The following is a 9145-nucleotide window of genomic DNA, read 5'->3' as shown; positions in this document are numbered from 1 at the left end:
CATTTTCTTTGTGCCAGGTTTGCCTTTTCATATCTCATCCATCTGGCTGGCACTGATCTTTTTCCCAATTTTCCTGCCTCTATATATACCCTTATATGATTTTTACTCCCCATTCTCCATCTCACACACTGGTCCTTAGTCTGCTTTTCACCTCATCTACCTGCCCGCTTTTCTCATCTCCCTCTCCACCGCTCTCCCCTTCAGTGACCATCCTCAGCACATCATTCTGGCCTCGATCACACATGGAGATAGCCCCTCTTCAAATACAGGATAAAGCATCCACAAACTAAAAGCACTAATGCAGACAAAAATTAAACAAACACTAAGATGCCAGATTCTGGCGGTAAGGCAACACCAACACCCCCCCCCCCCCCCCAAGGAAATGCATTTCCTCCTATACAGTACAAAACAATTCCAGCAAATTTAAATTCTCGCAACTGAGAACATTTCTTACTTGTATTGTCTGGTGATTTTATTATTCTATGAGATTCATTTTTTCCCAGTCCCTGCTCCTGATTCTATTTCCAGGGCTTCCTTTGCATTTGCTATTTCTTTTCTCAACTCCTTTCCTACATCCACCTTTAGCATTGGTCTTTTACCTTGAGCTTGTTTTCATTTTTCAATCTCCTTCCTAAATCTATCTAGTTTTCTCTTCTTTCTATCACTCCATATGTGCATTCCACCCACCATCTTCCCTTCCCTATGTAACATTTATATAATTCACTGAAATAAAAAAATAGGCATATTCTATAACCTAGAGTTTAAAACAATTAAGAAACTTCTTTACACAGTATATGTGTTTGCTTTCTGTGAAAACAAAAATTATCTAAACTTTTATTTCACTTTAGAAAAAATACACTCTAATTGTATTTATCACATATTCAAAATAGCATTTTCTGATCATCATCAATATACAGTAGAACAGTATTATAAAAGAAGAGAACACATTATCTATATATTAAATGCCCCCTCACTCTCAAGAACTTTATTGCAACAATTGGATTAGTAGCCATTAGCTATAAAATCGTGTTCTGAAAATTCATTTTAAATGTGTTGTAAACATTAAGTAAAACAAAAAGAACTAGATCCCAATTCTTTGGTAATTGTTTTCTTGTGCTTTCAGTGTAGGCCAAAGAACTTTGTAATAGTGCATTTTTCTTAATGATGACAAAAGTATTCCTCATAGTCACTGTCAGCTTTTTGTATTGCACTTGAAAACCAGAGTACTTATTTTCACAGTTTGCAAAAACCAGTATCTTTTTTTATGTGCATCAATGCTTAATTGTATTGATTAAAATTCCATTTTTGAAATGAATCCGATGGGTCACATGGTACTATGCTGGGATGGTCTGCATTTGCTGTAAGACACATACTTAGGATTGGATTAAACAGAAGCTGATCCTAAAGGAAATAAAAGTGACAATTAGCATACTGGAAAGAACATATATATATTTTCAAGAACTGGGAAAGATCTTATACAACAATCATAAGTATTCACTTTGTGGGTTTGATAAATGATATTGATGGACAGCCTATCACATTCCTCAATAGCTTAGATACTAAATAGGATGACTTGGCCCCAGTAAGAAAAACAAAATGGATTAACAATGCCTGCTTTGACAAGGGTAATTTAGTTTAATAGCATTAAGCAAAGCAGCAAACACATTAAAACAGCTTTTAATTTGTGCGCCCCCCCCCCCAAATTTTAAGAAGCTATGTTTGTTTTTGGGGGTTTTTTCACCAGCCACAGTGGTATTAAAGCTGACTTTCATAGTAATTCTATGAGTGTCGGAGCCAATACCACCGCGGTCGATGATAAAGCCTAATGCGGCTTCGAAAAAGGAGGGGGAATAAAGTAGCTGCAACGAGAAATAGCTCCAATTATTTTTAAAGCTTCCTAAGAAAAACTAAAACATGATACTAGGACATTAACACAACCCTCTATTTAGTATGGCTCTCGGGCATTTCACTTCTAATTCTCATAGGGTGATATTGACCAGTTTAATTGTTAAAGTGATAAGGAAATGTATAAGAGAGCACAAACAATATTATCAGCCTCAATTTAAAAATAAGACTCAACACTTTGCTCCCATTACTTTCTCAGCAATTCCTCCCTCATTTTCAAAATCCACATTTTCCCATTGCCAAATTTCACTGTGTCACCTTCTCCTCCCCCTACACTCCCCCAATTGACAATTGTAAATTATTTCCAATTAGTCTGCACAACTCCTTACTTTGTCCAAGCTCCTTCAAAACTCAGCAAATAGCAGCCCCTTCTACAAATTATCTTTGCATGGTCATCCCTCATCTCTCATAATTTACTTAGAAATGATTCTCAAAATTCATAGGTAAAATCTGGCGAGTCAATGTAGTCCCTGTAGTGGAAGCAACTTATTTTATGGGGGATTCTCATCATTCCCTCCCTGTAGAAGAATCCTCCAAAATCCTAGGTTGCATCCTGGACTCCACACTTACCATGGAACCACAAATCTCCAAAAGAAATCCCTCTATACCTTGAGACAACTAAGACTAATCAGACCATACTTTCACCAATACCACTTTGCCTTAGTTGTACAGCTGATGATACTTCCACAACTTGACTACTGCAACTCCATCTACATGGGAATCAACACCACTCTTGATTCACAAAATGCAACTCATCCAAAACACCGCTGTCAGACTAATCTTCAACCTGAGAAAATATGACTCAATTACAGCCTTCATCAGGCAACTGCACTGGCTACCCATCCCATCATGAATAACCTTCAAAACTTCATGCATCATTCACCGTATACTTTACGGAAACTCCGCGACTCCTCTCATCCAGTTCTTTTCCAAGGCATGGTCTACTTCCCGCAGAACCCTCAACAGAATACTTCTAAATCTCCCTTCCACAAAAAAAATTTGCAATACAAACGTGTTTTCCACTCCATGCTCACCTTTCTAGGCGTAAAAACTTAGAATGACCAGGACGGAACCTAACCACACCAAATTCCAGAAAAAACTGAAAACTCATCTATTTGACACCTAATCACTTATATCCTCTTCTCCTTCTATATTTTCCTGCCCTCCATTGTCCTCCCTACCCTCTTCTAACCCCTTCCTCTCTAATGTTGCCAAGAGCTTGTATAGGTATGTGTGATGTACAAATGGAATAAATAAATAAAATAACAGCATGTAAATTATATGCACACTATTTGTGCGGAGAATCGCCGGTAAAGAGTTGGAGGAACTGTGTCTCAAAATTGCTCAGAAGAGCAATTAGAAACTTGATAGCAGATAAAAGGCCAAATGGCCCATCCAGTCAGAAATTGCTAAGCACAGATCCTCCCTCCTGTCAAAGCTGCTCTCCATGCCGCAATCAACTGAGCTGCAGGTCTTCCCAAGTCCTGTTGGCTCAGCTGATGGGACAGCAGCAGACAGAAGAGTCCCACCTTCCGCATGAACGACTACTTCGGAAAATTGCAAGCCATGGAATTGAGGGTGAAATACTCACGTGGATTAAAAACTGGCTGGAGCATAGGAAACAGAGTGGGGGTAAATGGACAATACTCGGTGTACAACAATAATAAAAAGAAATATCTCTAAAGGAACAAAACAATTAGAGTTAAAATATTATACAAAACCATGTTGGGTTAGTAGACACGTATGAAAACATATATACGAACTGCACACAATTGGGAAAGAAGGATGGAACTACAATATTTGAGAAAAGGCACACTTAAGGAAGAAACAATAGGTAAGGTTAGAGGCTGTAGTTGATTTAGTCCTAAAAAGGACAGTTTTAGCCAAAAGTGTCTTCAAATAAAAATGTTTTAAAAAAATTCTTCCCTACTAGCATAAGCTTGGGCAAAAGTTTGCCCTCTGCCGAGGTAAGCCCACATATTTTAGAATGACATGCACATGCCACAAACAAATTTGCTTCAGCTGCTTTGATTCCTAAAACCAAAGCTTTGAACTGCTATTTTGAGACTACATCCACTCTGTGATCCAGAGTATCCTTGGGGTGCTGAAAAGTTCTCAGCCCATCCACAAAAGTCTTCTTCAGGAGTCCCTGGGGGTCCTATAAAGGTGAGTACGTGGGAAACAATTGTGTGATGAGCCGGAAGTGAGACATTAGAAACATAGAAACATAGAAAAAAGCAGCAGAAAAGGGCTATAGCCCACCAAGTCTGCCCATTCCAAGTATCCCCTCCCCTGAATTTATTCCCTTAAAGATCCCACGTGAGTATCCCATTTTCTCTTAAAATCCGTCACGCTGCTGGCCTTTATCACCTGGAGTGGGAGTCTGTTCCAATGATCCACTACTCTTTCGGTGAAGAAGTACTTCCTGGAGTCGCCATGAAACTTCCCTCCCCTGATTTTCAGCGGATGCCCTCTGGTGGTCGAGGGTCCCATGAGCCAGAAGATATCATTGTTCCGCTTGGTATGATACCAATTTAATAGAATTTAAATGGATTGTTTCTGCATTTTGTTTTCGTTTCTGAATGTTTTTAAATCAATATTTTTGTTTTTCCTCCGTTATAGTCCCTCATCCTGGAGAAGCGTATAGTGAAACATGATTTCGTGTTGAGGAAGGAAATGACTTGATTGAATCAAATTTGAAATTGGAACTGTTGGATTTTTAGGATGTTTGGACATTCATGTATTTCACTTATATTCACATTTTGAGGAATTACTACCACTGGTGAAGTCTTATTGGGATTTCTACAGTGAAAAGATTAATTCATTACCCACCTGCCAAAGTAACAAGATAAGTAGAACAGTTATAAGATATTTTTGAAATTGCTATGGGGGACTGCTATGATGTATCTACTAACACTCGGTTAACAGTAACTAAAAAAATACTTTAAAAAATAACAATCAGACAATATTAATATGACTAGTTTCCAAAGTGTTTGGCAAATAAAATAGTTTTTAAAAATTTACAAAAAATTTGAAAAGGACCAGGACCCCTTAAAATTATAGGAAGTTCGTTCCATAGTTGAGAAAATTTGAAAACCAAGGATTGACTGAAATTCTTGACTGTTTGATACCTTTCACTGAAGGAAGGGAGAATTTGAATTGTTAGGTGCCTCTTGCAAAGGAGAATCTATAAGCATTCCATAATTAAGGGACAAGAGGGATGAAGATACCATATAAAATTTTAAAAAATACATGCACATTTAAAGTGAATCCTGAGTTTAGTTTAGTTTAGTTAATAAGCAAAACCATCTGTATCCTCAATTCCTGAACGTTGCCAAAGATCTGTTCAAGATATTAGAGACCCATCATCTCGAAGAACATGAGACAAAGAAGCACCCAAAAGTAGCAGTATCAAGGCTTGGTGAAAATTGAAGGTTCCCTCGAAAAGGCAATCTGCACATCCCCAGATTCAGAAAGGGGTGCAAAAAGGGTCGAACAAAAGACCCAGTATGGATGACTAAAATAGTGAAGGAAGCGATAGGCAATAAGAAAAATTCATTAAGGAATTGGAAAAATGACAAAACTGAAGGGAACCATAAGGAGCACAGGAAGTATCAAAAAGAATGTCACCGTGTGGTTCGAAAAGCCAAAAGAGAGTATGAAGAGAGGCTAGCCAGGGAGGCACGAAATTTCAAACCGTTCTTCAGATATGTTAAAGGGAAACAGCCAGCTAGGGAGGAGGTGGGACCGCTGGACGAAGGAGACAGGAAGGGAGCGGTGAAGGAGGAGAAAGAAGTCGCAGAAAGACTCAACATGTTCTTCTCGTCTGTATTTACAAACGAAGACACAACCAACATACCGGAACCTGAACAAATCTTCAATGGAAATCAAGCAGACAAATTAACATCCATGGAAGTGAGCCTTGATGATGTACACAGGCAGATAGAAAAACTTAAAACTGACAAATCCCTGGGTCTGGACGGAATCCATCCCAGGGTTCTGAAGGAATTAAAGGAGGAGATAGCGGAACTACTGAAGCAAATTTGCAACCTATCCTTGAAAACAGGCATGATCCCGGAGGATTGGAAGATAGCCAATGTCACGCCCATCTTTAAAAAGGGATCAAGAGGTGACCCGGGAAACTACAGACCAGTGAGTTTGACCTCGGTTCCGGGGAAACTGGCGGAAGCACTGATTAAAGAACACATCGATGAACATCTGGAAAGAAACAAACTTTTGAAAACAACCCAACATGGTTTCTGCAGGGGGAGATCGTGCCTAACGAACTTATTGCACTTCTTCGAAGGAATTAACAAATGGATGGACAGAGGAGACCCCATAGACATCATATACCTTGATTTCCAAAAAGCCTTTGACAAGGTGCCTCACGAACGTCTACTCCGGAAACTGAAGAACCATGGAGTGGACGGAGACGTACATAGATGGATCAGAAACTGGTTGGCGGGTAGGAAACAGAGGGTAGGGGTGAAAGGCCACTACTTGGACTGGATGAGGGTCACGAGTGGTGTTCCGCAGGGCTCAGTGCCTGGGCCGCTGCTATTTAATATATTCATAAATGATCTAGAAACAGGCACGAAGTGTGAGATAATAAAATTTGCGGATGATACAAAACTATTTAGTGGAGCTGGGACTAAAGAGGAATGTGAAGAATTGCAAAGGGACTTGAACAAATTGGGGGAATGGGCAGCGAGATGGCAGATGAAGTTCAACGTAAAGAAATGTAAAGTATTGCATGTTGGAAACAGAAACCCGAGGTACAACTATACGATGGGAGGGATATTATTGAATGAGAGTAACCAAGAAAGGGACTTGGGGGTAATGGTGGACATGACAATGAAGCCGACGGCACAGTGCGCAACAGCCGCTAAGAAAGCAAATAGAATGCTAGGCATAATCAAGAAGGGTATTACAACAAGGACAAAAGAAGTTATCCTGCCATTGTATCGGGCGATGGTGCGCCCGCATCTGGAATACTGCGTCCAATATTGGTCTCCGTACCTTAGGAAGGATATGGCGTTACTCGAGAGGGTTCAGAGGAGAGCGACACGCTTGATAAAAGGGATGGAAAACCTCTCATACGCTGAGAGATTGGAGAAACTGGGTCTCTTTTCCCTGGAGAAGAGGAGACTTAGAGGGGATATGATAGAGACTTATAAGATCATGAAGGGCATAGAGAGAGTAGAGAAGGACAGATTCTTCAAACTTTTGAAAAATAAAAGAACAAGAGGACACTTGGAAAAGTTGAAAGGGGACAGATTTAAAACGAATGCTAGGAAGTTCTTCTTTACCCAACGAGTGGTGGACACCTGGAATGCGCTTCCAGAGGGCGTAATAGGGCAGAGTACAGTACAGGGGTTTAAGAAAGGATTGGACAATTTCCTGCTGGAAAAGGGGATAGAAGGGTATAGATAGAGGATTCTGCACAGGTCCTGGACCTGTTGGGCCGCCGCGTGTGCGGACTGCTGGGCACGATGGACCTCTGGTCTGACCCAGCAGAGGCATTGCTTATGTTCTTATGATTGGGAACTCCTGGCATCCCCCCCACCCAAACAAAACTACTAAGGCCTTCCATGTGTCTCAAAGAGAACAATGCAAGAAACTGGAGCACAGATAGAGAGGGAGAAGAGATCCAGGGGGCTGAAGAAGAGAATTCAAGTGGCAGGGACTATAACGCGTTAATTCATAAGTAAAGCAATATGCATCTCAGTATCTAATATCCAATCACCAAGATATCTAAGCAAGCATGTCTTATTATATATTTTCATATCTGGAATTCCCATTCCCCCCACCCCCCTCCGAGACCAAGATCCCAATAAAGAGCTGAAGGCCACACGAGGTTCTTACCACCCCATAAAAATTTTGACATGAGAGTATATAAAGCACGGAGATCCCTGTACAATAAACAGTTAGGAAGAAGCTGTAAGACAAAGCCACTTAGGAAAAATTATCATATTGAATAACTGAATCTGACCATGAAGTGAAATAGGGAAGAGATTCCGAGAATCCAATCAGTTTCGAGTATATTCCATCAATAAGGTTAAATTAGTCTCTTTAAGCTGGGCCGTACTTGCTGTATGCCGCACTCCCAATTAACGAAAGGAGTGATCTGTCCACTTCAAGGGGAAGGCCCCTCTCCAAGCCATCTGCACCACTGCTGATGTGGCTAGAGCTAAAGATTTAACCAAACTTAATTTAAATCCTGAGAAGTCTCCATATTCCATCAGTTTCAGCAGAGCAGGAAGAGAAATGCCCGGGGTTGCAAGATGAATCATGTCATCAGCGAAAGCCAAAACCTTGAACTCCTCAGCATTTACCACTATCATCATCAGGAGTTTGCAGAATATCGCGAATCAAAGGATCAAGAGTGAGGACACAGCAGGGGGGAAGTGGGCAACCCTAACGGGAACCTCTTTGAATCTCGAAGGAATCAGAAATCAGACCATTGACCCATATAGAAGCCAAGGGTGACACAGAGCACATAGACCGCATCCAGGAAGAACCCTTGAAACCCATAATGTTTCAAAGTGGCAAAGAGGAAGGTCCACGCGATGAGATCAAAAGCCTTCTCTACATGGAAACTAACAAGCAGAGATGGCAGTTGATGATATGCAACGTTCAAGTGACGTAAGTATGCATCGGAGGTTACAAGTGATTTTATAGTTCCAAACAAACCCCACCCTTGGGTCCGAAATTAAATCAGGTAAGACCCATGCCATTCGATTAGCTGCTATGATTTTTGCAAACAGTTTCGCCTCTGTATTTGAAAGGGAAATAGGCCTATAGGAACCAGGCAAAGTTCGGATCTCAATCCGGTTTGAGGAGCAGAATGACAAGCATCTCGTAACAAAGATGTTAGAAAACCCTTTTGAACTTGGCTACAATGCAAAACCAAGTGTCCAAACTGGAACTATTGGAGAATTATCATAGGGATCTCAAGTGCTCACAGTTAAAAGCTCGATTTATTTTTCAAGCTAATAACCAAAGGTGAGCTATCATTGGTCCCATAAATTTTCCTATTTTAAGTTTATAAGGATTTTGTGTGTTTCACATATATTTTTTAGGATTTTTAAGAAAACCCTTTTGAACAAATGTATTAAACGTGGAGGCCAGGAGAGGCACAATCTCTACAGCGAGCAGTTTGTAGAATTTGGACCTAAATCCATCTGGGCCCAGGGGCCTTCCATAACTGGATGGTTTGAATAGCTACCACGATCTCTGA

General features: G+C 40.5%; 1 protein-coding gene across 6 annotated transcripts in view; it reads right to left on the bottom strand.

The window, feature by feature from the left end:
- Positions 1-793: 793 nt before the first annotated feature.
- Positions 794-9145, bottom strand: part of GALNT3 (polypeptide N-acetylgalactosaminyltransferase 3) — a 169646-nt gene continuing 161294 nt past the window's right edge. For 5 of the 6 annotated variants that reach the window (XM_033944662.1, XM_033944657.1, XM_033944660.1 and 2 more), the window contains one exon: positions 794-1401. In XM_033944662.1, coding sequence (XP_033800553.1) covers positions 1279-1401 — 123 coding nt within the window. In that variant the 3' untranslated portion in view covers positions 794-1278. The remainder of the gene's footprint in view (positions 1402-9145) is intronic. The other variant, XR_004539467.1, reaches the window with a different exon arrangement.

Source organism: Geotrypetes seraphini, chromosome 5, assembly GCF_902459505.1.
Source record: "Geotrypetes seraphini chromosome 5, aGeoSer1.1, whole genome shotgun sequence".
Lineage (NCBI taxonomy): Eukaryota > Metazoa > Chordata > Amphibia > Gymnophiona > Dermophiidae > Geotrypetes > Geotrypetes seraphini.
The sequence above is the reverse complement of the archived record's forward strand: the minus strand, read 5'-3'. Positions and strand labels throughout refer to the sequence as shown.